The sequence below is a fragment of the Atractosteus spatula genome, chromosome 8, assembly GCF_055471065.1.
Source record: "Atractosteus spatula isolate fAtrSpa1 chromosome 8, fAtrSpa1.hap1, whole genome shotgun sequence".
NCBI lineage: Eukaryota > Metazoa > Chordata > Actinopteri > Semionotiformes > Lepisosteidae > Atractosteus > Atractosteus spatula.
This window is the reverse complement of record NC_142713.1, coordinates 2,377,778-2,405,671: the sequence shown is the minus strand read 5'-3', so window position 1 is coordinate 2,405,671 and position 27,894 is coordinate 2,377,778. Positions and strand designations below refer to the sequence as shown.

The 27,894-nt window shown below is 50.7% G+C and overlaps 1 protein-coding gene across 7 annotated transcripts in view; it reads left to right on the top strand.

Annotated features, from left to right (window-relative positions):
* The window catches only part of eps8l1b (EPS8 signaling adaptor L1b), a 32,554-nt gene extending 6,015 nt beyond the window's left edge, over positions 1-26,539 (top strand). For 3 of the 7 annotated variants that reach the window (XM_088922691.1, XM_088922690.1, XM_088922689.1), the window contains exons 3-21: positions 957-1,000; positions 2,983-3,047; positions 5,334-5,495; positions 9,584-9,730; positions 10,466-10,545; positions 12,864-13,009; positions 13,532-13,587; positions 13,681-13,807; positions 14,719-14,807; positions 15,531-15,605; positions 16,345-16,493; positions 17,655-17,796; positions 18,695-18,750; positions 19,299-19,404; positions 21,392-21,535; positions 22,473-22,620; positions 23,767-23,932; positions 24,739-24,871; positions 25,969-26,539. In XM_088922691.1, coding sequence (XP_088778817.1) covers positions 957-1,000; positions 2,983-3,047; positions 5,334-5,495; positions 9,584-9,730; positions 10,466-10,545; positions 12,864-13,009; positions 13,532-13,587; positions 13,681-13,807; positions 14,719-14,807; positions 15,531-15,605; positions 16,345-16,493; positions 17,655-17,796; positions 18,695-18,750; positions 19,299-19,404; positions 21,392-21,535; positions 22,473-22,620; positions 23,767-23,932; positions 24,739-24,871; positions 25,969-26,055 — 2,122 coding nt within the window. In that variant the 3' untranslated portion in view covers positions 26,056-26,539. Of the gene's footprint in view, positions 1-956; positions 1,001-2,095; positions 2,180-2,225; positions 2,313-2,982; positions 3,048-5,333; positions 5,496-9,583; positions 9,731-10,465; positions 10,546-12,863; positions 13,010-13,531; positions 13,588-13,680; positions 13,808-14,718; positions 14,808-15,530; positions 15,606-16,344; positions 16,494-17,654; positions 17,797-18,694; positions 18,751-19,298; positions 19,405-21,391; positions 21,536-22,472; positions 22,621-23,766; positions 23,933-24,738; positions 24,872-25,968 lie in introns of those variants that run through there. The other 4 variants (XM_088922692.1, XM_088922696.1, XM_088922694.1 and 1 more) reach the window with 4 other exon arrangements.
* Positions 26,540-27,894: the final 1,355 nt, after the last annotated feature.

Here is a 27,894-nt window from a genome sequence, read left to right as displayed (position 1 = left end):
GCACATCACAATACAGTACAGACAGATCACAGCACAACACAGCACAGACACACACTTCAGACACACAGCACAGCACCATACAGCACAGACAGATCACAGCACAACACAGCACAGACACACACTTCAGACACACAGCACAGCACCATACAGCACAGACAGATCACAGCACAACACAGCACAGACACACACTTCAGACACGCAGCACAGCACAATACAGTACAGACAGATCACAGCACAACACAGCACAGACACACACTTCAGACACACAGCACAGCACCATACAGCACAGACAGATCACAGCACAACACAGCACAGACACACACTTCAGACACACAGCACAGCACCATACAGCACAGACAGATCACAGCACAACACAGCACAGACACACACTTCAGACACGCAGCACAACACAATACAGTACAGACAGATCACAGCACAACACAGCACAGACACGCACTTCAGACACACAGCACAGCACCATACAGCACAGACAGATCACAGCACAACACAGCACAGACACACACTTCAGACACGCAGCACAACACCATACAGTACAGACAGATCACAGCACAACACAGCACAGACACACACTTCAGACACACAGCACAGCACCATACAGCACAGACAGATCACAGCACAACACAGCACAGACACACACTTCAGACACGCAGCACAGCACAATACAGTACAGACAGATCACAGCACAACACAGCACAGATACACACTTCAGACACACAGCACAGCACAATACAGTACAGACTCATGATACAGACAGATCACAGCACAACACAGCACAGCACAGACACACACAGTACAGTACAGACACACAGTGCAGCACAGACACACACAGAACAGGCACTGTATAGCATGGGCACACACTACACCATAGACACACATCACAGACACACACACAGTACCACACAGACACACTGATCTGTTTGTCTTGTCGTTTGCAGGAGTCTGACAAGGGCTGCCAAGCCTAGCGCCCGCTCCATCTACGGTAAGGCCCCTGTCTCTCAGTCTATCGCTAGGGGCTCTACTCAAGCCAGCGGGATCATGGGTACAGACGCCAGAGCTTTCAGGTTGTGGGGTGGTCCTGGGGTGGCATTTCTGGAGCCACTGCAGGCGCAGGGAGATCGCCCAGCGCGGGCAGAGGGCACAGCCGATGGGCAAATCGCACCACCTGTCCAATGTCTGACTTGGCAGACAGAAAATCCCAGTATCCTCACTGTCCCGGCCCTTCGACGGCCCCAGGCTGGCCAGTAACCCTCCGGGCACAGAGAGTTCTCGCTCGGTTTTGGGCAGGTAAAGTCACAGAGCTCAGCCCTGAAATCCGATGTCACCCTGCAGCTCCCAGCTGGCAAACCCCACTGGAGCCCAGCAGGTGTGAGCCTGGCCAGTACCTGGAGGGGAGACTCCTGGGAAAGCTGAGGCTGCTGCTGGGAGAGGTGTGAGTGGGGCCAGCAGGGGGCGCTCACCCTGCGGTCTGTGTGGGTCCTCATGCCCCAGTATAGTGACGGGGACACTGTACTGTAAAAAGGTGCCGTCCTTCAGACGAGATGTAAAACCGAGGTCCTGACTCTCTGTGGTCATTAACAATCCCAGGGTGTCTCTCGACAAGAGTAGGGGTGTTACCCCAGTGTCCTGGCCAAATTTCCCCCCTGGCCTTTACCCCTCATGGCCTCCTAATAACCCCCCTCTCTGAACTGGCTCCATCCCTCTGCTCTCCTCCCCACTGAGAGCTGGTGTGTGTGAGAGGACTGGAGCATCATCCAGGTGGGGCTGCACACTGGTGGGGGTAGTGGGATTCCCCCTGACCTGGGAAGAGCTCTGGGTGGAGGGTCCAGACAGGCGCTATATAAGTGTGAGGGATTATTATTATTGTGTGTTAGCTCCCCTATTTCCTTGGGTGCAATCTGTCTCTCAGCCTCACTGCCCCTGTATCTGCCTGTCTCCCGGGAGAGGACGTGTCTGGGACACAGAAAGAGGAGGAGGAGGAGGAAGGGGAGGGTCAGAGAGGGAGGGCAGGGGAGGAAGAGAGAGAGAAACAGCAGGGAAAGGGGAGGAGAGGGTTAAATCCCAGGGCAGGAATTCCTGCGGACCCAGTCCAACCTGCTGGGCGAGTAGGAGCTCACACACTGCCAGCCTGACACAGAGAGAGAGAGAGGCAGGGACGCAGGTAAGGACAACCGATTAGTTTCTTATTAGATTCGATTTCTGTCTGTCTCCGGAGCAAGCGACCCCTGTGAACCGCGGCGCGGTGGGGGGGGCGCAGGGCGGGGGGGGCCTGGCGTGTCTGTGCCTGCGTTGGGGTGCGTCTGTGAGACAGGGCGGTAGCCTGTGGCCTCTGTTTGCAAAGTCAGTTTCATGTGTAAATACTGCAGACGGAAGGGGAAAAATGACATGAGCCGATACTAAATCACAACTTTCTACTGGAAAGACAGGACAAGGACACTCCAGGACACTAACACTGCACTGAGAGAGAGGGGTTAATACAGACACACTGACTGGACACTCCAGTACATCAACACTGCACTGAGAGAGAGAGGGGTTCATACAGACACACTGACTGGACACTCCAGTACATTAACACTGCACTGAGAGAGAGAGGGGTTCATACAGACACACTGACTGGACACTCCAGTACATTAACACTGCACTGAGAGAGAGAGGGGTTAATACAGACACACTGACTGGACACTCCAGTACATTAACACTGCACTGAGAGAGAGAGGGGTTCATACAGACACACTGACTGGACACTCCAGTACATTAACACTGCACTGAGAGAGAGAGGGGTTAATACACACACACTGACTGGACACTCCAGTACATTAACACTGCACTGAGAGAGGTTAGTTCGACGAAATGACACATCATCAGATAATACGTTGCTACTGTACATCGGGCTGAATTACAATGAGATAACATTAAATATCAAAACCACAGAATGACTAACAGTGCTTCTCTCCTTTCTTTCAGAACAGAGAAAGAAGTATTCCAGACTAAATTTCATAATGGCTGATACTTCACAATACCTTGTCAATGTAAGTATCTGCGTTGTTGCTTATTCACATCTGTGCACTGACGTTTGTGAACCTGCTGTATCACGTGTGTGATGTCTGTGGCTCTATTTACTGTTCTCTCTGCATTGTGGGATGGCTGCCTCACAGTGCCTCGTGGGAGTGATGATGAGGGCGTCTTCCCAGAGTCCTCTGCCCCCTTACCCCCCCCTCACGTGCCCCAGCTCTGGTTAAACGCTTTTCCTGAATTGAGGAAAATTCGGATTCCTCCCAGGACGCGCCGCTGCTGGGATTTTCCCACGCCACGGACTGGAGAGTCATGTGGAAGGCAGACAGGAAGTCCCTCTCTCCCATAGTGCTTGGAGTCAAGCAGCTCTCTGGTATCTGGGTGCTCTTCCTCTGCTTCGACTGGCTGGGCTCACAGGTGTCAGAGGTCAGTCTAAAGGGGTCTGCGATGGTTATCCGGGACGGATACTGTCAGATTGGCTTTTGGAAAAGCAGACCAAGCAGCAGGGGGCTGTATATTAGTCAGACAAATCAGGACAGACACTTGACAGCTGCCTGCCTGTCTGCGGTGAGTCACTGATCCTCAGTCCTGGTCCCAGGTTTTAGTCCAACTGAGCTCTCCATAGCAGGAGGACTGATTTTGGTTTTCTGTCCGGGACGTGTCCGTGAATTTGCCTTCGGGTTCTCCCACGTTCGGGCGGGATTTGTAATCAGGGTCGGCGGATCTGCTGTGTCTGATCTCTAAGAGCTGCCCTCACTCAGGTGTGTTACCTGTGGTATAACCAGCGGGATTTCTGCAGGAGGAAGCACTCCTGTGTTGTGTGCTTGTCTGGTACAGAGTCACTCCCACTGTGGGCTTGTCTGATACAGTGTCCTTCCCACAGTGGACTTGTCTGGTACAGTGTCTCTCCCACTGTGGGCTTGTCTGGTACAGTGTCTCTCCCACAGTGGGCTTGTCTGGTACAGAGTCACTCCCACTGTGGATGGGCCTGATACAGTGTCTCTCCCACAGTGGGCTTGTCTGGTACAGTGTCACTCCCACTGTGGGCTTGTCTGGTACAGTGTCTCTCCCACAGTGGGCTTGTCTGGTACAGAGTCACTCCCACTGTGGATGGGCCTGATACAGTGTCTCTCCCACAGTGGGCTTGTCTGGTACAGTGTCACTCCCACTGTGGACTTGTCTGATACAGTGTCCTTCCCACAGTGGACTTGTCTGGTACAGTGTCTCTCCCACTGTGGGCTTGTCTGGTACAGTGTCTCTCCCACAGTGGACTTGTCTGGTACAGAGTCACTCCCACTGTGGGCTTGTCTGATACAGTGTCTCTCCCACAGTGGACTTGTCTGGTACAGAGTCACTCCCACAGTGGGCTTGTCTGATACAGTGTCTCTCCCACAGTGGACTTGTCTGGTACAGTGTCTCTCCCACAGTCTGGGACAGTGTCTCTCCCACAGTGGGCTTGTCTGGTACAGAGTCACTCTCACAGTGGGCTTGTCTGGTACAGAGTCACTCCCACTGTGGATGGGCCTGATACAGTGTCTCTCCCACAGTGGGCTTGTCTGGTACAGTGTCACTCCCACTGTGGATGGGCCTGATACAGTGTCTCTCCCACAGTGGGCTTGTCTGGTACAGTGTCACTCCCACTGTGGATGGGCCTGATACAGTGTCTCTCCCACAGTGGGCTTGTCTGGTACAGAGTCACTCCCACTGTGGGCTTTTCTGGTACAGAGTCACTCCCACAGCGGGCTTGTCTGGTACAGTGTCACTCCCACAGTGGACTTGTCTGGTACAGAGTCACTCCCACTGTGGATGGGCCTGATACAGTGTCTCTCCCACAGTGGGCTTGTCTGATACAGAGTCACTCTCACAGTGGGCTTGTCTGATACAGTGTCTCTCCCACAGTGGACTTGTCTGATACAGTGTCTCTCCCACAGTGGGCTTGTCTGATACAGAGTCACTCCCAGTGTGGGCTTGTCTGATACAGTGTCTCTCCCACTGTGTTCCTGATGGCTGTGTCACTCCTTCTGCAGGAGTGTCTGATATAGTATCCCTCCCTCCAGTGTCTGTTCAGCATCAACTGATCAGCTAGTAAGTGCTGTTTGATCAGGAGTAACGCCCGGCGCCTGGGGGAGAGGCCCTTTAGAGTCCCGTGTGCTGCAGCTGCTGGAAACAGCGTACAAGATCATAGACCCCATCAACCCCACGATAAACCTGTTGAGCTCAGCCGACCAGGGGCTCCTGCAGGACCCCGGAGGAGAGGACTATGGAATAACGGACTTGGGGGGTCCCCCGGGGTCTTTCTGCAGCACCTGGCCACGTACCCCCAGGATGAGCGAGGGGAGGTGCGCACTGTGGAAGATGCCAGGAAGCAGCTGTCTGTCCAGACCGCGCAGAGGAAAATCTGGAGCCAGGAGATGGCCATCCAGGTCAGGAGAGACGCCGTCCAGCTGAGGGACCCTCACAGCCAGGTACGTCACCACTGTGGCCATACTCACACGCTGCACTGTCTGTACTCACACGCTACGCTGAGTCTGTACTCACACGCTGCACTGTCTGGACTCACACGCTGCACTGTCTGGACTCACACGCTACGCTGAGTCTGTACTCACACGCTGCACTGTCTGTACTCACACACTGCACTGTCTGGACTCACACGCTACGCTGAGTCTGTACTCACACGCTGCACTGTCTGTACTCACACGCTACGCTGAGCCTGTACTCACACGCTGCACTGTCTGTGCTCACACACTGCACTGTCTGGACTCACACGCTACGCTGAGTCTGTACTCACACGCTGCACTGTCTGTGCTCACACACTGCACTGTGTCTACAGTAACACACTACACTGCCTGTACTCACACACTGCACTGTGGCTGTACTCACACACTGCACTGTCTGTACTCACACGCTACGCTGAGTCTGTACTCACACACTGCACTGTCTGTACTCACACGCTACGCTGAGTCTGTACTCACACACTGCACTGTCTGTACTCACACACTGCACTGTGTCTACAGTAACACACTACACTGTCTGTACTCACACACTGCACTGTGGCTGTACTCATACACTGCACTGTGTCTGTACTCACACACTGCACTGTGTCTACAGTAACACACTGCACTGTCTGTACTCACACACTGCACTGTGTCTACAGTAACAGGCTGTCCTGTGTCTGTACTCACACACTGCACTGTGTCTACAGTAACACACTGCACTGTCTGTACTCACACACTGCACTGTGGCTGTACTCACACACTGCACTGTGGCTGTACTCACACACTGCACTGTCTGTACTCACACGCTACACAGTCTGTACTCGCACGCTGCACTGTCTGTACTCGCATGCTGCACTGTGTCTACAGTAACAGGCTGTCCTGTGTCTGTACTCACACACTGCACTGTGTCTACAGTAACACACTGCACTGTCTGTACTCACACACTGCACTGTGGCTGTACTCATACACTGCACTGTCTGTACTCACACACTGCACTGTGTCTACAGTAACAGGCTGTCCTGTGTCTGTACTCACACACTGCACTGTGTCTACAGTAACAGGCTGTCCTGTGTCTGTACTCACACACTGCACTGTGTCCACAGTAACAGGCTGTCCTGTGTCTGTACTCACACACTGCACTGTGTCTACAGTAACAGGCTGTCCTGTGTCTGTACTCACACACTGCACTGTGTCTACAGTAACACACTGCACTGTGTCTGTACTCACACACTGCACTGTGTCTACAGTAACAGGCTGTCCTGTGTCTGTATTCACACACTGCACTGTGTCTACAGTAACACACTGCACTGTCTGTACTCACACACTGCACTGTGGCTGTACTCATACACTGCACTGTCTGTACTCACACACTGCACTGTGTCTACAGTAACACACTGCACTGTCTGTACTCACACACTGCACTGTGGCTGTACTCATACACTGCACTGTCTGTACTCACACACTGCACTGTGTCTACAGTAACACACTGCACTGTCTGTACTCACACACTGCACTGTGGCTGTACTCATACACTGCACTGTCTGTACTCACACACTGCACTGTGTCTACAGTAACAGGCTGTCCTGTGTCTGTACTCATACACTGCACTGTGTCTACAGTAACACACTGCACTGTGTCTGTACTCACACACTGCACTGTCTACACAGTAACACACTGCACTGTCTGTACTCACACACTGCACTGTGTCTACAGTAACAGGCTGTCCTGTGTCTGTACTCACACACTGCACTGTCTACAGTAACACACTACACTGTCTGTACTCACACACTGCACTGTGGCTGTACTCACACACTGCACTGTCTGTACTCGCATGCTGCACTGTGTCTACAGTAACAGGCTGTCCTGTGTCTGTACTCACACACTGCACTGTGTCTACAGTAACACACTGCACTGTCTGTACTCACACACTGCACTGTGTCTACAGTAACAGGCTGTCCTGTGTCTGTACTCACACACTGTACTGTGTCTACAGTAACAGGCTGTCCTGTGTCTGTACTCACACACTGCACTGTGTCTACAGTAACAGGCTGTCCTGTGTCTGTACTCACACACTGCACTGTCTGTACTCACACGCTGCACTGTGTCTACAGTAACACACTGCACTGTCTGTACTCACTCACTGCACTGTGTCCACAGTAACAGGCTGTCCTGTGTCTGTACTCACACACTGCACTGTGTCTACACTAACAGGCTGTCCTGTGTCTGTACTCACACACTGCACTGTGTCTACAGTAACAGGCTGTCCTGTGTCTGTACTCACACACTGCACTGTCTGTACTCACACGCTGCACTGTGTCTACAGTAACACACTGCACTGTCTGTACTCACTCACTGCACTGTGTCCACAGTAACAGGCTGTCCTGTGTCTGTACTCACACACTGCACTGTGTCTACAGTAACAGGCTGTCCTGTGTCTGTACTCACACACTGCACTGTGTCTACAGTAACACACTGCACTGTCTGTACTCACACACTGCACTGTGTCTACAGTAACAGGCTGTCCTGTGTCTGTACTCACACACTGCACTGTGTCTACAGTAACAGGCTGTCCTGTGTCTGTACTCACACACTGCACTGTGTCTACAGTAACACACTGCACTGTGTCTGTACTCACACACTGCACTGTGTCTACAGTAACAGGCTGTCCTGTGTCTGTACTCACACACTGCACTGTGTCTACAGTAACACACTGCACTGTGTCTGTACTCACACACTGCACTGTGTCTACAGTAACAGGCTGTCCTGTGTCTGTACTCACACACTGCACTGTGTCTACAGTAACACACTGCACTGTGTCTGTACTCACACACTGCACTGTGTCTACAGTAACAGGCTGTCCTGTGTCTGTACTCACACACTGCACTGTGTCTACAGTAACACACTGCACTGTGTCTGTACTCACACACTGCACTGTGTCTACAGTAACAGGCTGTCCTGTGTCTGTACTCACACACTGCACTGTGTCTACAGTAACACACTGCACTGTCTGTACTCACGCACTGCACTGTGTCTACAGTAACAGGCTGTCCTGTGTCTGTACTCACACACTGCACTGTGTCTACAGTAACAGGCTGTCCTGTGTCTGTACTCACACACTGCACTGTGTCTACAGTAACACACTGCACTGTCTGTACTCACACACTGCACTGTGTCTACAGTAACAGGCTGTCCTGTGTCTGTACTCACACACTGCACTGTGTCTACAGTAACACACTGCACTGTGTCTGTACTCACACACTGCACTGTGTCTACAGTAACAGGCTGTCCTGTGTCTGTACTCACACACTGCACTGTCTACACAGTAACACACTGCACTGTCTGTACTCACACACTGCACTGTGTCTACAGTAACAGGCTGTCCTGTGTCTGTACTCACACACTGCACTGTCTACAGTAACAGGCTGTCCTGTGTCTGTACTCACACACTGCACTGTGTCTACATTAACACACTACACTGTCTGTACTCACACACTGCACTGTGGCTGTACTCACACACTGCACCGTCTGTACTCGCATGCTGCACTGTGTCTACAGTAACACACTGCACTGTCTGTACTCACACACTGCACTGTGGCTGTACTCACACACTGCACTGTGGCTGTACTCACACACTGCACTGTCTGTACTCACACACTGCACTGTGTCTACAGTAACACACTGCACTGTGTCTGTACTCACACACTGCACTGTGTCTACAGTAACAGGCTGTCCTGTGTCTGTACTCACACACTGCACTGTGTCTACAGTAACACACTGCACTGTCTGTACTCACGCACTGCACTGTGTCTACAGTAACAGGCTGTCCTGTGTCTGTACTCACACACTGCACTGTGTCTACAGTAACACACTGCACTGTGTCTGTACTCACACACTGCACTGTGTCTACAGTAACAGGCTGTCCTGTGTCTGTACTCACACACTGCACTGTGTCTACAGTAACACACTGCACTGTGTCTGTACTCACACACTGCACTGTGTCTACAGTAACAGGCTGTCCTGTGTCTGTACTCACACACTGCACTGTGTTACTGAAACAGGATGAACTGGAGGAGTACCTGCTGCCCTCTATCCTTCGCTGTGAAGCCCTGTCATCAGAGACCTACCCCTCCCTCCTACTCCTGGTCTGTAAGGACAGCTCCCAGAAAAAGCCTGACATCCACTTCTTCAGCTGTGAGCACGTGAAGGTGAGAGTGTCAGGGTGTCTGTCCTCAACAGACCACAGTGTCTGTCTGTCCTCAACAGACCACAGTGTCTGTCTCTCTGTCTGTCCTCAACAGGACACAGTGTCTGTCTGTCTCTCTCTCTGTGTCTGTCCTCAACAGAACACAGTGTCTGTCTGTCCTCAACAGACCACAGTGTCTGTCTCTCTGTCTGTCCTCAACAGTACAGGGTGTCTGTCTCTCTGTCTGTCCTCAACAGTACAGAGTGTCTGTCTGTCTCTCCGTGTCTGTCCACAACAGTACAGAGTGTCTGTCTCTCTGTCTGTCCTCAACAGTACAGAGTGTCTGTCTGTCTCTCTGTGTCTGTCCTCAACAGAACACAGTGTCCGTCTGTCCTCAACAGTACAGAGTGTCTGTCTGTCCTCAACAGTACAGAGTGTCTGTCTGTCTCTCTGTCTGTCTTCAAGAGAACGGTGTCTGCTGTCACTTTGTCTTCAACAGTACAGAGTGTCTGTCTGTCTTCAACAGTAGGAAGTGTCTCTGTGTTTCTCTGTCTGTCCTCAACAATACACAGTGTCTGTCTCTCTCTCCTGTATAGTAAAGAGTGTCTGTCTGTACTTTAATGCTTTGAGTCTGTTGGTCTGTACTTCTGTCAGTGTGTTAGAGTGTCTGTCCTGGACCGTGTGTCTGTCAGTGTGTTACAGTGTCTGTCCTGTAGAGTGTACTTTCTCAAGGACATTTAATTTAATGTGTCCACAGGCAGAGCTCATTGAGGATGACATACTGAGTGCAATATCGGATTATACAACGAAAAGTAACAGAAGACCTGAGGCACTGAGGTACAGTGAGGACGATTAATATCCTGACTGGACACTGCACTGAGAGAGAGAGGGGTTAATACAGACACACTGACTGGACACTCCAGTACATTAACACTGCACTGAGAGAGAGGGGTTAATACAGACACACTGACTGGACACTCCAGTACATTAACACTGCACTGAGAGAGAGAGGGGTTAATACAGACACACTGACTGGACACTCCAGTACATTAACACTGCACTGAGAGTACATTAACACTGCACTTTGTACTCCAGTACAAAGAGAAAGAGAGGAAACTCTGGTTTGTCTAGTACTACATACTTCATGGAGGTGTGACTGTGAATTGATGTTTTTCCTAAACACTAGTAGTTTGTATTTCTACTGAGAGTGCAACTAAGAGGTTGTATAGTTCAAAGAAAATACCAAACAATGTATGCAGGGCTAAATAAGGCTGATATCCCTTACTAAATAATACACAGAAGAGAGCAATAAAATATTGGCTACACCTAAAAATAGAGACCAGAACTCTAACCACCACATGACCCTACTGAGCCCAGAACCGAGCCAAGAACCGAGCTTAGAGAAGAGCCCCTCAGCCAGCTGGTCCTGAGGCTCACTGACACCAGCCAGCCTCAGGACAGCACAGCTACAACAACACAAGACACACAACACTGCCTCACTCACTGACACACACACACAAGAGCTGAGCCCAGAGATGACCCTGAGGCTCACTGACACCAACCAGCCTCAGGACAGCACAGCTACAACAACACAAGACACACAACACTGCCTCACTCACTGACACACACACACAAGAACTGAGCCCAGAGATGACCCTGAGGCTCACTGACACCAACCAGCCTCAAGACAGCACAGCTACAACAACACAAGACACACAACACTGCCTCACTCACTGACACACACACACAAGAGCTGAGCCCAGAGATGACCCTGAGGCTCACTGACACCAACCAGCCTCAGGACAGCACAGCTACAGCAGCATAAATCAATGTCAACCAAATCACAACACGCGCAACACAACACTACCTGACTCATACACACAAACACAGCACATACGGGAGAGCTATAGGACCAAAAGAAAAACCAGACACTATACACCATGACAGAGGAACACCCAGGGAGAAAAACCAGAGACAAACCTTCACCCATAAAATAGCAAATCCAGTCCCAGAATTCCCACACCTGCCAGAATCGGAACAGCTCCCAATCCCACTGAGGCAGGAAAGTCAACAGAGCTGCAGCCCGGAGTGTGATCTCCTGTCACAGAGAATGACCTGTGTCAAGAACAAGAGCAAGAATCACAGTCACAGTCAGAGTGTAGAGTCAAAGTCAGAATCACAGTCACAGTCATGGTGTAGAGTCAGAGAGTCAGAGTGTAGAGTCACAGTCAGAATCACAGTCACAGTCATAGTGTAGAGTCACAGTCAGAGTGTAGAGTCACAGTCACAGTCAAGGTGTAGAGTCACAGTCACAGTCATAGTGTAGAGTCACAGAGTCATAGTGTAGAGTCACAGTCAGAGTGTAGAATCACAGTCACAGTCAGAGTGTAGAATCACAGTCACAGTCAGGGTGTAGAGTCACAGTGTCAGAGTGTAGAGTCACAGTCATAGTGTAGAGTCAGAGTTTAGAGTCACAGATTCAGAGTCAAAGTGTAGAGTCACAGTCAGAGTGTAGAGTCACAGTCACAGTCATAGTGTAGAGTCACAGAGTCATAGTGTAGCGTCACAGTCAGAGTGTAGAGTCACAGTCACAGTCAGAGTGTAGAGTCACAGTGTCAGAGTGTAGAGTCACAGAGTCAGAGTGTAGAGTCACAGTCACAGAGTCAGAGTGTAGAGTCACAGTCACAGTGTAGAATCACAGTTACAGTCAGAGTGTAGAGTCACAGTCAGATGCACAGTCACAGTCAGGTGCACACACACAGACACAGACCCAGACCCAGACACAGACTCCATAGAACTGCAGCCCGGTACTGTACAGTATGTGACCTCCTGTCACCACCTGAGGAACAGGGAGTGAGCCTCTCAGTTGATCCCATTTGTTGTCATTGAAGTTTCTCGATTATTCTGTATGTACAGACCTGTGTAGATGACTCATGTGCCGTACGTGACGGTATCAGGTGTCTTGTGCTTGTGCTGTACCACGAAGAGCGCTGCGTGTCTCCAGCAGTTTGTGCGTGCCCTTCGAGACAGGAAGCCCTGCTTTGGACGATGCACAGGGCGAGACGCTGCTATACAGCCTCATCTGCACATGTCAGCAGGCTGCTCACTCTCACTCCTCTCACTCCTCCTGTGCCTCTCTCTCTCTCGCGCCTCAGGAACAACCAGGCCCAGATGAAGCAGCAATCCCAGTCACCTCAACAGCCAGCCACCCACCTACCAAATACTGCCAAAGCCTCACTGCCCATCCCTAATTCCCCCAGACCCCCCGCGCCCAACGCTCCGCCTTATCCTGGACACAGAGGTATGGAGTGCAAAGCAGCTGTTTTGGGGTCTCTTTTCCCTCTGTGTGTGTAAGGTGTGTCTCTAGGGTCTATATTAGGGTCTGTATTAATCTCTGTGTGCGTGAAGTGTGTCTCTAGGGTCTATATTAGGGTCTGAATTAATCTGTGTGTGTGTGTGAGGTGTGTCTCTAGGGTCTATATTAGGGTCTGTATTAATCTGTGTGTGTGTGAGGTGTGTCTCTAGGGTCTATATTAGGATCTGTATTAATCTGTGTGTGTGTGAGGTGTGTCTCTAGGGTCTATATTAGGGTCTGTATTAATCTCTGTGTGTGTGTGAGGTCTGTCTCTAGGGTCTATATTAGGGTCTGTATTAATCTCTGTGTGTGAGGTGTGTCTCTAGGGTCTATATTAGGGTCTGTATTAATCTGTGTGTGTGTGAGGTTTGTCTCTAGGGTCTATATTAGGGTCTGTATTAATCTCTGTGTGTGAGGTGTGTCTCTAGGGTCTATATTAGGGTCTGATAATTATTTTCTCTCTCTAAGTGAATGGCTCAGTGAGGAAACAGAAAGACGTGGCCCTCAGAGCTCAAAGAGAAGTGGTGAGTCGACTCATTTCCAACTCTATTTTGATCTTTCTTGCCCTTACACCTTAAGTGTGCTGTGTATTTTACTCTGATTCTTACATTTTGCAGAACATACTGAATCACTGCTTCGATGACATCGAGCTGTTCATGGGGAAGCTGCAGAAGTCTTCTGAAGCTTTCAAAGTCCTGAGTCAGCGCAAGAAGTCTAAGAAAAACAGGAAGAAAGAAGTTGGAGGTGAGTGAGGCTTAGAACAATGAATTAACACCAACGTACATTAACACTGCACTGAGAGAGAGAGGGGTTAATACACACACACTGACTGGACACTCCAGTACATCAACACTGCACTGAGAGAGAGAGGGGTTCATACACACACACTGACTGGACACTCCAGTACATGAACACTGCACTGAGAGAGAGAGGGGTTCATACAGACACACTGACTGGACACTCCAGTACATTAACACTGCACTGAGAGAGAGAGGGGTTAATACAGACACACTGACTGGACACTCCAGTACATGAACGCTGCACTGAGAGAGAGAGGGGTTAATACAGACACACTGACTGGACACTCCAGTACATTAACACTGCACTGAGAGAGAGAGGGGTTAATACAGACACACTGACTGGACACTCCAGTACATTAACACTGCACTGAGAGAGAGAGAGGGGTTAATACAGACACACTGACTGGACACTCCAGTACATTAACACTGCACTGAGAGAGAGAGGGGTTCATACACACACACTGACTGGACACTCCAGTACATGAACACTGCACTGAGAGAGAGAGGGGTTCATACAGACACACTGACTGGACACTCCAGTACATTAACACTGCACTGAGAGAGAGGGGGGTTAATACAGACACACTGACTGGACACTCCAGTACATTAACACTGCACTGAGAGAGAGAGGGGTTAATACACACACACTGACTGGACACTCCAGTACATTAACACTGCACTGAGAGAGAGAGGGGTTAATACACACACACTGACTGGACACTCCAGTACATTAACACTGCACTGAGCCCAAGCATTGTTGTGCTTTATAGGTGAGCAGGTGTCAGTGGACGTGACAGATCATCAGTTCATTGTGTTTCGGTTGTGAGGTGTGCTGTGTTTGTGTTGCCCTTGCAGAGGGACTGCTGACGATACGAGCACGCCCTCCCTCGGAGGAGGAGTTCCTCGACATCTTCCAGAAAATCAAATACTCCTTCTGTCTCCTGGTGAGCGTAACCGCAGTGCCTCTCCGTTCCTGTCTGGGAAGAGGTTGCTTACGGACTGGGCTGTAAAGGAATCGAGTGGGGACGGACTGAGATGGACAGGAATACTCCAGGGAATGAAGATGCTCTTGTCCGTGTTAAAAAGTAGATCAGGATGTGACAGGGAACGGGCTCAATTTTTATTAAACGAGAGGTGGAGCGCACTGTCCCATAATCCTTTGGGAATTTCCCAGAAAGCACTGAACTATGAAGGAATAGACCAGGAAGGGAGAGGACCGTCACTGGGATATAACCACTAATTGTTAGACTCTAACTGAACGTGGCTGTATAAGATCACTCTATTGGCCAGATACAATGTCTTGCATGAGGAATGTGTCTTTTCTCAGACCCCAGCTTGCTCTCCATGAGACACACAGACAGGGAGAGAGAAGCTGGGGGTCAGAGCGCAGGGTCGGCCATCTATACAGCACCCCTGGAGCAGCTGGAGTGAAGGGCCTCGCTCAGGGGCCCAACGGAGTAGGATTCCTCTGCCGGCCACAGGATTTGAACCGGCAATCTCCCAGCCACAGGCGCAGATCCTGCTGTATGACTCCAGCTGGTTATATCATGCAGTGTGCAAGTAAAATACTGCCTGGCTGTTTTGCTGTGCACCGAATGAACCAAAAGAATTACATCTTAGTTACTGGTGCGTACTAATCAATGCCCTGGTTTGTCTCTGGTGCTCAGGCAAGACTGAAGCCTTACATTGTGAATCCCACCTCTGAAGAACTTCTGCACTTCCTCTTCAAGCCCCTGGAGCTGGTGAGATTTGCTCATTCGTTCTTCACTAGTAGGTGCTAGTGGTAGCACGGTGCTCTTCAGTCAATGACGCATGGAGAGTAATGTGTGCATCACTGTGGTGCAGGGGTTAGCATTGCTGCCTTGCAGGGCTGGGGGCCCTGGGTTCGATTCCTAGGGGTGCTGTCTGTGTGGAGTTTGCATGTTCTCCCTGTTGTTGGTGTGGGTTTCCTCTGGGTGCTCTGGTTTTTTCCCGCAGAGTGTGAGTGTGTGTGTGTCCTGTGATGGACTGTCCCTGGTGTGTGTGTGTGTGTCCTGTGATGGACTGGCACCGGTGTGAGTGTGTGTGTGTGTCCTGTGATGGACTGGCACTGGTGTGAGTGTGTGTGTGTGTTGAGATATACTGGTGTCCTGCCCAGGGTGTGCCCTGCCTTGTGCCCATTGCTGGCTGGGATAGACTCCAGCTCCCCTGTGACCCTGTACTGGATGAAGTGGTCAGAAAATGTGTAGATGGATAAAGTACATAACTATCATAATGACATTTCCATTCAGGGAAGATTCCTTGACCTATTCATACTCCTCAGCACAATGAACTATCAGACACCTTTTTCCAATATTTATCAAACTGCCCTCATGTAGGTGTTTAACTCTGAACCGCAGTTCTACCGCTGTGCCTGTACAGACTGAGGGGGCGCTCTTTCTAACGGTGTTGTTCAGTGTTGTTATGCGTGGATTTGTAACATCAGTCTGTTTGCTGACTCAGCTGGTGAAGACGACGGGCGGGCCCTCGATGGCGGCAGGGGTGTCCAGCCCCGCAATGACTGCTGAGGCGGTCACCCTGCTGCAGGACAACCTCCTGGGCACAGAGAAACAACTGTGGACTGGGCTGGGCACCAACTGGACGAGGTCACGGTAGGTTCACTCAGTGTCCTCTCTCTCTCTCTCAGTGCAGTGTTAATGTACTGGAGTGTCCAGTCAGTGTGTGTGTATTAACCCCTCTCTCTCTCAGTGCAGTGTTAATGTACTGGAGTGTCCAGTCAGTGTGTCTGTATTAACCCCTCTCTCTCTCAGTGCAGTGTTAATGTACTGGAGTGTCCAGTCAGTGTGTGTGTATTAACCCCTCTCTCTCTCAGTGCAGTGTTAATGTACTGGAGTGTCCAGTCAGTGTGTGTGTATTAACCCCTCTCTCTCTCAGTGCAGTGTTAATGTACTGGAGTGTCCAGTCAGTGTGTCTGTATTAACCCCTCTCTCTCTCAGTGCAGTGTTAATGTACTGGAGTGTCCAGTCAGTGTGTGTGTATTAACCCCTCTCTCTCTCAGTGCAGTGTTAATGTACTGGAGTGTCCAGTCAGTGTGTCTGTATGAACCCCTCTCTCTCTCAGTGCAGTGTTGATGTACTGGAGTGTCCAGTCAGTGTGTCTGTATTAACCCCTCTCTCTCTCAGTGCAGTGTTAATGTACTGGAGTGTCCAGTCAGTGTGTGTGTATTAACCCCTCTCTCTCTCAGTGCAGTGTTAATGTACTGGAGTGTCCAGTCAGTGTGTCTGTATTAACCCCTCTCTCTCTCAGTGCAGTGTTAATGTACTGGAGTGTCCAGTCAGTGTGTCTGTATGAACCCCTCTCTCTCTCAGTGCAGTGTTAATGTACTGGAGTGTCCAGTCAGTGTGCCTGTATTAACCCCTCTCTCTCTCAGTGCAGTGTTAATGTACTGGAGTGTCCAGTCAGTGTGTCTGTATTAACCCCTCTCTCTCTCAGTGCAGTGTTAATGTACTGGAGTGTCCAGTCAGTGTGTCTGTATGAACCCCTCTCTCTCAGTGCAGTGTTAATGTACTGGAGTGTCCAGTCAGTGTGTCTGTATTAACCCCTCTCTCTCAGTGCAGTGTTAATGTGCTGGAGTGTCCAGTCAGTGTGTCTGTATTAACCCCTCTCTCTCTCAGTGCAGTGTTAATGTACTGGAGTGTCCAGTCAGTGTGTCTGTATTAACCCCTCTCTCTCAGTGCAGTGTTAATGTACTGGAGTGTCCAGTCAGTGTGTCTGTATTAACCCCTCTCTCTCTGTCACTGTATTTCCCTCAGCTCTCAGCTCCCAGGAGTCTCCATCACCCCCTATTCTCCCCAGTTCCTGTCTGGCTGGGAGCCGGAGAACTTTGACCCAGATGGGCAGCTGCTGGGAGACCCTGTGGAGCTGCAGCACAAGGAGGAGAGCCTGAGGGAGCAGGTAGAGACTGACTCACTGTGGGTGGGGCTGTCTGTGTGTGTCCGAGCGTGGCTGAACCCGTTCCTCAGGGCCACCGTGCCCCAGTGCCCCGGTCAGCACTGAACTCTTTACTGCCTGAGCATCACAGCCGTGTGGCTCTGAAGGCGCGACTGCATCTCTGTCACACAGTGTGACACGTGATTCATTTGTCCCGGAGAAGCCATGTGACACATCGCCCCTCCGTTTTCTAATGGCTGTGTCCAGTACAGGGTCACAGGGGAGCACACACTCCCCTGTGACACACACACACACACACACACACACACACACACCAGGGCCAGTCCATCACAGGACACACACACACACACACTCATACCAGGGCCAGTCCATCACAGGACACACACACACACACACACACACACCAGGGCCAGTCCATCACAGGACACACACACACACACACACACACACACACACACACTCATACCAGGGCCAGTCCATCACAGGACACACACAGACACACACACAGACTCACACCAGGGCCAGTCCATCACAGGACACACACACTCACACCAGGGCCAGTCCATCACAGGTCACACACACACACACACACACACGCATCAGGGCCAATCTTCCCAGAAGCCAACTAACCCACCAGCATGTCTCTGGACTGTAAAGTGAAACTCACACAAGCACAGAGAGAACATGCAGACTCCACACAGACAGCACCTCAGGCCCGGAAGTGAACCCAGGGCTCCAGCGCTGCGAGACAGCAGTGCTGACCGCTGCACCACCCTGCCGCCCAGCTCGAGCCCCGATGGGGTCCTATTTGAGCTCCGCGAGCCCTAGGGCAGGGAAGTCTCCCTGCAGGCGTCCTGAAGGCGGAGTCTTTAACACCCTGTGTCCTGTCTCTCTCTGTCAGCAGCCTGCAGCTCCTCCAGCCGCCCAGAAACATGGCCCCCCGCCCAGCGACGAGCGGTAAGAGACACACAGCAGGGCTGAGCAGCTTCACGGCCGCTGTAACGGGGGGGGGACAAACCGAGTTCAGCCACCAGAGGGCGCTGTTGAGACACTCCCACAACAGGAAAGGCCTGATCCACACAGGAGGTGTGGAGGGAACTGGCAGCTCCTGTATGAAGCCAGATCTCTATACAGTAAATACTCCCTGAGAACAGACAGAAGCACTCCCTCTCTCTTTAGACTCCTTTATAACGGACAGTTTTAGGAGCAGATTTCCTCTGCTACACTACCAACGTAGTGGGATCTGTTACACACCCCTGTAGGGGTATAGAAATGATTGAGGCACCAGGTTAGCTGTCACATCAGTGAAACAACGGGTTCCTGGTTGATTTTGACCTTGTATGTGCAGCAGGCAGCGAAAATCCGACAAGACCGGCAGACTCGTTGACGTTCATACCCATGGTGCCCGGCGGCGGGGTGATCTTAAACCCCACGGCGTGCCTCTCTGCGTCTGTGTTAATTTCTTTCTCTCTCTGTGTGTGTGTGTGCTGCTCCGTCTCTCCCAGGGACGGCCTCAGTCATTCAGAGGAAGGCCGGCTGTATTGCTGCAGCTACGATTTTGTGGCCAGAAACAGCAGTGAGCTGTCTGTCCTGCAGGGGGAGACGCTGGAGGTAACGCTCGCTCTGTAAATAAGGAAACGGTCCCCTGTCAGTGTTCTGCTGAACTGCTTTGTCTATCCCGGACTGTTTCACGGGCGATACGTCTGTACTGTCCTGAGCGTGTCTGTATCTGTAGTGTGTCTGTGTTGTACTGTCTGTGACTGCGGTGGACTGTGTTTCTCAGTCTGTGCTGTCTTTCGGGGAGTGCACATACTGACTGCGCTGTGCTGTTCGTGTCATAGTGTGCTGCGTGTTCGCTGTATCTGTGATGTGTGCTGTACTGTACTCTGTGTGTCTGTGCTGTGAGTATCTGTGCTGTACTCTGTGTGTCTGTGCTGTGACTATCTGTGCTATACTCTGTGTGTCAGTGCTGTGAGTATTTGTGCTGTGTGCTGTACTGTACTCTGTGTGTCAGTGCTGTACTGTACTCTGTGTCAGTGCTGTGAGTATCTGTGGTGTGTGCTGTACGGTACTCTGTGTGTCAGTGCTGTGAGTATTTGTGCTGTGTGCTGTACTGTACTCTGTGTGTCAGTGCTGTGAGTATCTGTGGTGTGTGCTGTACGGTACTCTGTGTGTCAGTGCTGTACTGTACTCTGTGTGTCAGTGCTGTGAGTATCTGTGCTGTGTGCTGTACTGTACTCTGTGTGTCAGTGCTGTGAGTATCTGTGCTGTGTGCTGTACTGTACTCTGTGTGTCAGTGCTGTACGGTACTCTGTGTGTCAGTGCTGTGAGTATCTGTGGTGTGTGCTGTACAGTACTCTGTGTGTCAGTGCTGTACTGTACTCTGTGTGTCAGTGCTGTGAGTATCTGTGCTGTGTGCTGTACTGTACTCTGTGTGTCAGTGCTGTACTGTACTCTGTGTGTCAGTGCTGTGAGTATCTGTGGTGTGTGCTGTACGGTACTCTGTGTCAGTGCTGTGAGTATTTGTGCTGTGTGCTGTACTGTACTCTGTGTGTCAGTGCTGTGAGTATTTGTGCTGTGTGCTGTACTGTACTCTGTGTGTCAGTGCTGTGAGTATCTGTGGTGTGTGCTGTACGGTACTCTGTGTGTCAGTGCTGTACTGTACTCTGTGTGTCAGTGCTGTGAGTATCTGTGCTGTGTGCTGTACGGTGCTCTGTGTGTCAGTGCTGTGAGTATTTGTGCTGTGTGCTGTACGGTGCTCTGTGTGTCAGTGCTGTGAATATTTGTGCTGTGTGCTGTACTGTACTCTGTGTGTCAGTGCTGTACTGTACTCTGTGTGTCAGTGCTGTGAGTATCTGTGCTGTGTGCTGTACTGTACTCTGTGTGTCAGTGCTGTACTGTACTCTGTGTGTCAGTGCTGTGAGTATCTGTGGTGTGTGCTGTACGGTACTCTGTGTCAGTGCTGTGAGTATTTGTGCTGTGTGCTGTACTGTACTCTGTGTGTCAGTGCTGTGAGTATTTGTGCTGTGTGCTGTACTGTACTCTGTGTGTCAGTGCTGTGAGTATCTGTGGTGTGTGCTGTACGGTACTCTGTGTGTCAGTGCTGTACTGTACTCTGTGTGTCAGTGCTGTGAGTATCTGTGCTGTGTGCTGTACGGTGCTCTGTGTGTCAGTGCTGTGAGTATTTGTGCTGTGTGCTGTACGGTGCTCTGTGTGTCAGTGCTGTGAATATTTGTGCTGTGTGCTGTACTGTACTCTGTGTGTCAGTGCTGTACTGTACTCTGTGTGTCAGTGCTGTGAGTATCTGTGCTGTGTGCTGTACGGTACTCTGTGTGTCTGTACTGTGAGTATCTGTTATGCTATGAGTGTCTGTACAGTGTGAGTTTGTGTGTGTGTCTGTGTGTCTACAGTAGACTGTGTTTCTCAGAGTATATGTCTGAACTGTCTTTCAGTGAGCACTGTATGCACTGTTAGTGTGAATAGTGTGCAATGTGACTTCTGTGTGCTTATAGTAAATGTCTGTCAGAGAGTGTATTTCTGCTTCAGGAGAGTTTGTGAAATCCTTTTTCCTGTCCCCTTACCTGTGTGTCTGTCCCAGGTGGTAGATGCCTCCAAGCGCTGGTGGAAATGTCGGAATCGTTTCGATCAGATCGGCTTTGTCCCCTTCAATATCCTCGAGCCCATCTCTGCCCTGAAGGGCAAGACAGACAACTCTGACATACTAAGACGTGCCAGCAGCAAGGTAACAATTGAAATCTCTTGTGCATGGTGTGTCTCTGGGGTCTACAGTGTGTTAACTGTAATACACCGCCAGTGTAAGGTGCGTCTCTAGGGTCTATATTAGGATCTATATTAATCTGCGTGTGTGTGAGGTGTGTCTCTAGGGTCTATATTAGGGTCTGTATTAATCTGTGTGTGTGTGAGGTGTGTCTCTAGGGTCTATATTAGGGTCTGTATTAATCTGTGTGTGTGTGAGGTGTGTCTCTAGGGTCTATATTAGGATCTATATTAATCTGCGTGTGTGTGAGGTGTGTCTCTAGGGTCTATATTAGGGTCTGTATTAATCTGTGTGTGTGTGAGGTGTGTCTCTAGAGTCTATATTAGGGTCTGTATTAATCTCTGTGTGTGAGGTGTGTCTCTAGGGTCTATATTAGGGTCTGTATTAATCTGTGTGTGTGTGTGAGGTGTGTCTCTAGGGTCTATATTAGGATCTATATTAATCTGCGTGTGTGTGAGGTGTGTCTCTAGGGTCTATATTAGGATCTATATTAATCTGCGTGTGTGTGAGGTGTGTCTCTAGGGTCTATATTAGGGTCTGTATTAATCTGTGCGTGTGTGAGGTGCGTCTCTAGGGTCTATATTAGGGTCTGTATTAATCTCTGTGTGTGTGTGAGGTGCGTCTCTAGGGTCTATATTAGGGTCTGTATTAATCTGTTTGTGTGTGAGGTGTGTCACTAGGGTCTATATTAGGGTCTGTATTAATCTCTGTGTGAGGTGTGTCTAGGATCTATATTACAGTCTGCATGAATCTGTGTGTGTGTTAATTGTGCCTCTAGAGTCTATATTAAGGTGTCTCTATATCTCTACATCAATCTCTCTATTAGTTATTATTTATTATACATACAGACGTCTCTGTGTAGGCACTGTTTTACCCTGCTGTCTCTCTATCCCTCCTTCAGAAGTCTGCTCTTTCTCCGAATCAGAGGACGTTCTCCTACGCTCCTCCGAGTCCACCTCCCCTGACCTCCGATCTCGGTGCGACCCGAGCAGTGAGCTGGCACCCCAGGACCTCCCCACACGCTGGTGCGGACGCAGAGCGAGAGAAAGGTAAATAACAGGAAGAGGAAAAGGGAAGGGGGGAAGAACTTGAACGCTGGAGTCGGAGAGAGAGGCAGTCCTGCGTTTTTGACTCACTCGCACTGCCGAAACCTTGATCTCTGTCGATGTCCAGGGAAAACGAAAGAAACAGTAAAAGACGTAATACTCTTGGCCATGATTTTAGTTCTGCATGTCCCCTCTGTACGCAAAGGGAGGTACTCTGTACTCTGAATTTTCTTGCTCTTCTGTCGTTCAGGATAGTTTAATTCAGAGGTTTAGCAATATTTATCCAGACAAAATTCAGACATAAACTTTCGCCCCCTGACTGCAGCTACCAAATGTTGGCTTTCTGGTGTTTGGGATGATCCTGGTGATCGCAGTGTCTGAGGTGATCCTGGTGACCCCAGTGTCTGTGGTGATCCTGGTGACCCCAGTGTCTGTGGTGATCCTGGTGACCGCAGTGTCTGTGGTGATCCTGGTGACCCCAGTGTCTGTGGTGATCCTGGTGACCGCAGTGTCTGTGGTGATCCTGGTGACCCCAGTGTCTGTGGTGATCCTGGTGATCGCAGTGTCTGAGGTGATCCTGGTGACCCCAGTGTCTGTGGTGATCCTGGTGATCGCAGTGTCTGAGGTGATCCTGGTGACCCCAGTGTCTGAGGTGATCTTGGTGACCCCAGTGTCTGTGGTGATCCTGGTGACCCCAGTGTCTGAGGTGATCCTGGTGACCCCAGTGTCTGTGGTGATCCCAGTGACCCAAGTGTCTGTGGTGACCCTGGTGACCCCAGTGTCTCTAGTGATCCTGGTGATCCTGGTGACCCCAGTGTTTCTAGTGATCCTGGTGACCCCAGTGTCTGTGGTGACCCTGGTGATCCTGGTGACCCCAGTGTTTCTAGTGATCCTGGTGACCCCAGTGTCTGTGGTGATCCCAGTGACCCCAGTGTCTCTGGTTGGCCTGCTGACCCCAGTGAGAGCAGTGGGTCTGAGGTGATAATGATGGCAGTATCAATGTGCTCCTGTCATGAGAGTAGAACCTCTAGTTCTTCTGACGGACTCACCTCTGTATTCGGTTCCTGTCCTCCCTCTGCCCCCTGTTCCACTCTCCTCTCTTCTGTCTCCGCCTGGACCCCGCCCTGTCCTCCTGCCCTCCTCTCCCAGTGATGCTGATGAACGACGAGCTGCTACAGAAGCTGGCCAGCGGGAAGCCCGGCGGCTCCCGAGCCCTGGTCATCCCCCGTTCGGCCGACACGTCTGTCCCGCTGGACTACGACTCCCCCCCGGACGAGGTGCGCGAGTGGCTCCACATGAAGGGCTTCGCCAGCCAGTGAGTGACCACTGTCCTGTATGAACCCCTCTCTCTCTCACTGCAGTGTTACTGTACTGGAGTGTCCAGTCAGTGTGTGTGTATTAACCCCTCTCTCTCTCAGTGCAGTGTTACTGTACTGGAGTGTCCAGTCAGTGTGTGTGTATTAACCCCTCTCTCTCTCAGTGCAGTGTTACTGTACTGGAGTGTCCAGTCAGTGTGTCTGTATTAACCCCTCTCTCTCTCTCAGTGCAGTGTTAATGTACTGGAGTGTCCAGTCAGTGTGTGTGTATTAACCCCTCTCTCTCTCTCAGTGCAGTGTTAATGTACTGGAGTGTCCAGTCAGTGTGTCTGTATTAACCCCTCTCTCTCTCAGTGCAGTGTTACTGTACTGGAGTGTCCAGTCAGTGTGTGTGTATTAACCCCTCTCTCTCTCAGTGCAGTGTTAATGTACTGGAGTGTCCAGTCAGTGTGTCTGTATTAACCCCTCTCTCTCTCAGTGCAGTGTTAATGTACTGGAGTGTCCAGTCAGTGTGTCTGTATGAACCCCTCTCTCTCTCTCAGTGCAGTGTTAATGTACTGGAGTGTCCAGTCAGTGTGTCTGTATGAACCCCTCTCTCTCTCAGTGCAGTGTTAATGTACTGGAGTGTCCAGTCAGTGTGTGTGTATTAACCCCTCTCTCTCTCTCAGTGCAGTGTTAATGTACTGGAGTGTCCAGTCAGTGTGTGTGTATTAACCCCTCTCTCTCTCAGTGCAGTGTTAATGTACTGGAGTGTCCAGTCAGTGTGTCTGTATTAACCGTGTGTATTAACCCTTCTCTCTCTCAGGACAGTACAGAACCTGGGTGTCCTCACAGGTGCTCAGCTCTTCTCTCTCAACAAGGAGGAGCTGCGCTCAGTGTGCCCAGAAGAGGGCGCCAGAGTCTATGGCCAGATTATGGTGCAGAAATCACTACTTGAGGTATCTTTTTTAAATCTGTTTAAATTAAATATCATATATTACATGCATATGTATTCATTTTAGATTATACCTATTATAGTTTTATATGTGGCAGCACAGTGGCTCAGTGGTCAGTATTGCTTCCCTGGTGCGTCTGTGTGTGTGTGTGTCCTGTGATAGACTGGCCCTGGTGTGTGTGTGTGTGTGTCTGTCTGTGTGTGTTCTGTGATGGATTGGCTCTGGTGTGAGTGTGTGTGTGTGTGTGTGTGTGTCTGTCTGTGTGTGTTCTGTGATGGATTGGCTCTGGTGTGAGTGCTTGTGTGTCATGTGAAGGACTGGACTGGCCCTGGTGTGAGTGTTTTTTGGTGCCTGTGATGGACTGGCCCTGGTGAGTGTGTGTGTGTGTGTCCTTTGATGGACTGGTGTCCCGTCTAGGTTGTACCGTGCCTTGTGCCTGTTGCTTGCTGGGATAGACTCCAGCTCTCTCTCAGTGCAGTGTTAATGTACTGGAGTGTCCAGTCAGTGTGTCTGTATTAACCCCTCTCTCTCTCAGTGCAGTGTTAATGTACTGGAGTGTCCAGTCAGTGTGTCTGTATTAACCCCTCTCTCTCTCAGTGCAGTGTTAATGTACTGGAGTGTCCAGTCAGTGTGGCTGTATTAACCCCTCTCTCTCTCAGTGCAGTGTTAATGTACTGGAGTGTCCAGTCAGTGTGGCTGTATGAACCCCTCTCTCTCTCAGTGCAGTGTTAATGTACTGGAGTGTCCAGTCAGTGTGTCTGTATTAACCCCTCTCTCTCTCAGTGCAGTGTTAATGTACTGGAGTGTCCAGTCAGTGTGTCTGTATTAACCCCTCTCTCTCTCAGTGCAGTGTTAATGTACTGGAGTGTCCAGTCAGTGTGTGTGTATTAACCCCTCTCTCTCTCAGTGCAGTGTTAATGTACTGGAGTGTCCAGTCAGGGTGTCTGTATTAACCCCTCTCTCTCTCAGTGCAGTGTTAATGTACTGGAGTGTCCAGTCAGTGTGTCTGTATTAACCCCTCTCTCTCTCAGTGCAGTGTTAATGTACTGGAGTGTCCAGTCAGTCAGTGTGTGTGTATTAACCCCTCTCTCTCTCTCCAGGACGCTCACAGAGCGACAGAGCTGGAAGCTGTGATGGAGAAGCAGAAGAAGAAAGTGGATTTGAAGCTGGAGAGCAGCACCCTGTGACAGAGCGAGAGACACAGTCCCAGGACAGGCGTCCACAGGACACACACTGTATATACGCACAGGTGTTGTACAGAAACACAGCGCACACACAGGGCTCTGGGCACCTCCTCACACTGCTGCACTGACTGCTAACAGCTGCCCCCTGTCCTGAAAGACACCGACATACAACACCAGCATGTAAATTCTACTGACCTCCATGTCAAACTGAATATATATATAGTATTATACTTCCAGGGATCTATGTAAACCTCTATGTAAATGCTAATCCTATATCAATGGGCTGCCTAATTTGTTCAGCAGTAATTGTTCCTGCGCACAGTCACCATCTGAACAGTTACTGAACATTCCCTCAACGCCGCCAGGGGTAACTGAGATGTTCTGCTGAATAAACTCCTTTAAGGACTCAAAACATACATTTGGGACCTCTTTGTGCTGCACGTCTTATGTAAGTTGTCTAAATACATAATAAACATAATATAATAGACTTTCACTTGCAGTTTTTCTGTCACCACTGTTGTCCTGTTTTCATATTTTCTCTAGAGAGAGAGGAAGAAGGTATTGGTCACCAGTATCTGAAACAATGTAATTTGCTCGTTTATAACGTCTTCTCCAGGTGTACTGGTCAGTGATCTGTCCCAGTGCGAGCCTGTCTGAGCTCAGCTCCTGCACCTGGAGTCTTTACTGTCTCACTGTCAGACACGGTGTCTGTCCCCGGAGCACACTGGTGTCTTCTCCAGGTGTACTGGTCACTGATCTGTCCCAGTGCGAGCCTGTCTGAGCTCAGCTTGTCCACCTGGAGTCCTTACTGTCTCACTGTCAGACACGGTGTCTGTCCCCGGAGCACACTGGTGTCTTCTCCAGGTGTACTGGTGACTGATCTGTCCCAGTGCGAGCCTGTCTGAGCTCAGCTCCTGCACCTGGAGTCCTTACTGTCTCACTGTCAGACACGGTGTCTGTCCCCGGAGCACACTGGTGTCTTCTCCAGGTGTACTGGTCACTGATCTGTCCCAGTGCGAGCCTGTCTGAGCTCAGCTCGTCCACCTGGAGTCCTTACTGTCTCACTGTCAGACACGGTGTCTGTCCCCGGAGCACACTGGTGTCTTCTCCAGGTGTACTGGTCACTGATCTGTCCCAGTGCGAGCCTGTCTGAGCTCAGCTCCTGCACCTGGAGTCCTTACTGTCTCACTGTCAGACACGGTGTCTGTCCCCGGAGCACACTGGTGTCTTCTCCAGGTGTACTGGTCACTGATCTGTCCCAGTGCGAGCCTGTCTGAGCTCAGCTCGTCCACCTGGAGTCCTTACTGTCTCACTGTCAGACACGGTGTCTGTCCCCGGAGCACACTGGTGTCTTCTCCAGGTGTACTGGTCACTGATCTGTCCCAGTGCGAGCCTGTCTGAGCTCAGCTCCTGCACCTGGAGTCCTTACTGTCTCACTGTCAGACACGGTGTCTGTCCCCGGAGCACACTGGTGTCTTCTCCAGGTGTACTGGTCGCTGATCTGTCCCAGTGCGAGCCTGTCTGAGCTCAGCTCGTCCACCTGGAGTCCTTACTGTCTCACTGTCAGACACGGTGTCTGTCCCCGGAGCACACTGGTGTCTTCTCCAGGTGTACTGGTCACTGATCTGTCCCAGTGCGAGCCTGTCTGAGCTCAGCTCCTGCACCTGGAGTCTTTACTGTCTCACTGTCAGACACGGTGTCTGTCCCCGGAGCACACTGGTGTCTTCTCCAGGTGTACTGGTGACTGATCTGTCCCAGTGCGAGCCTGTCTGAGCTCAGCTCCTGCACCTGGAGTCCTTACTGTCTCACTGTCAGACACGGTGTCTGTCCCCGGAGCACACT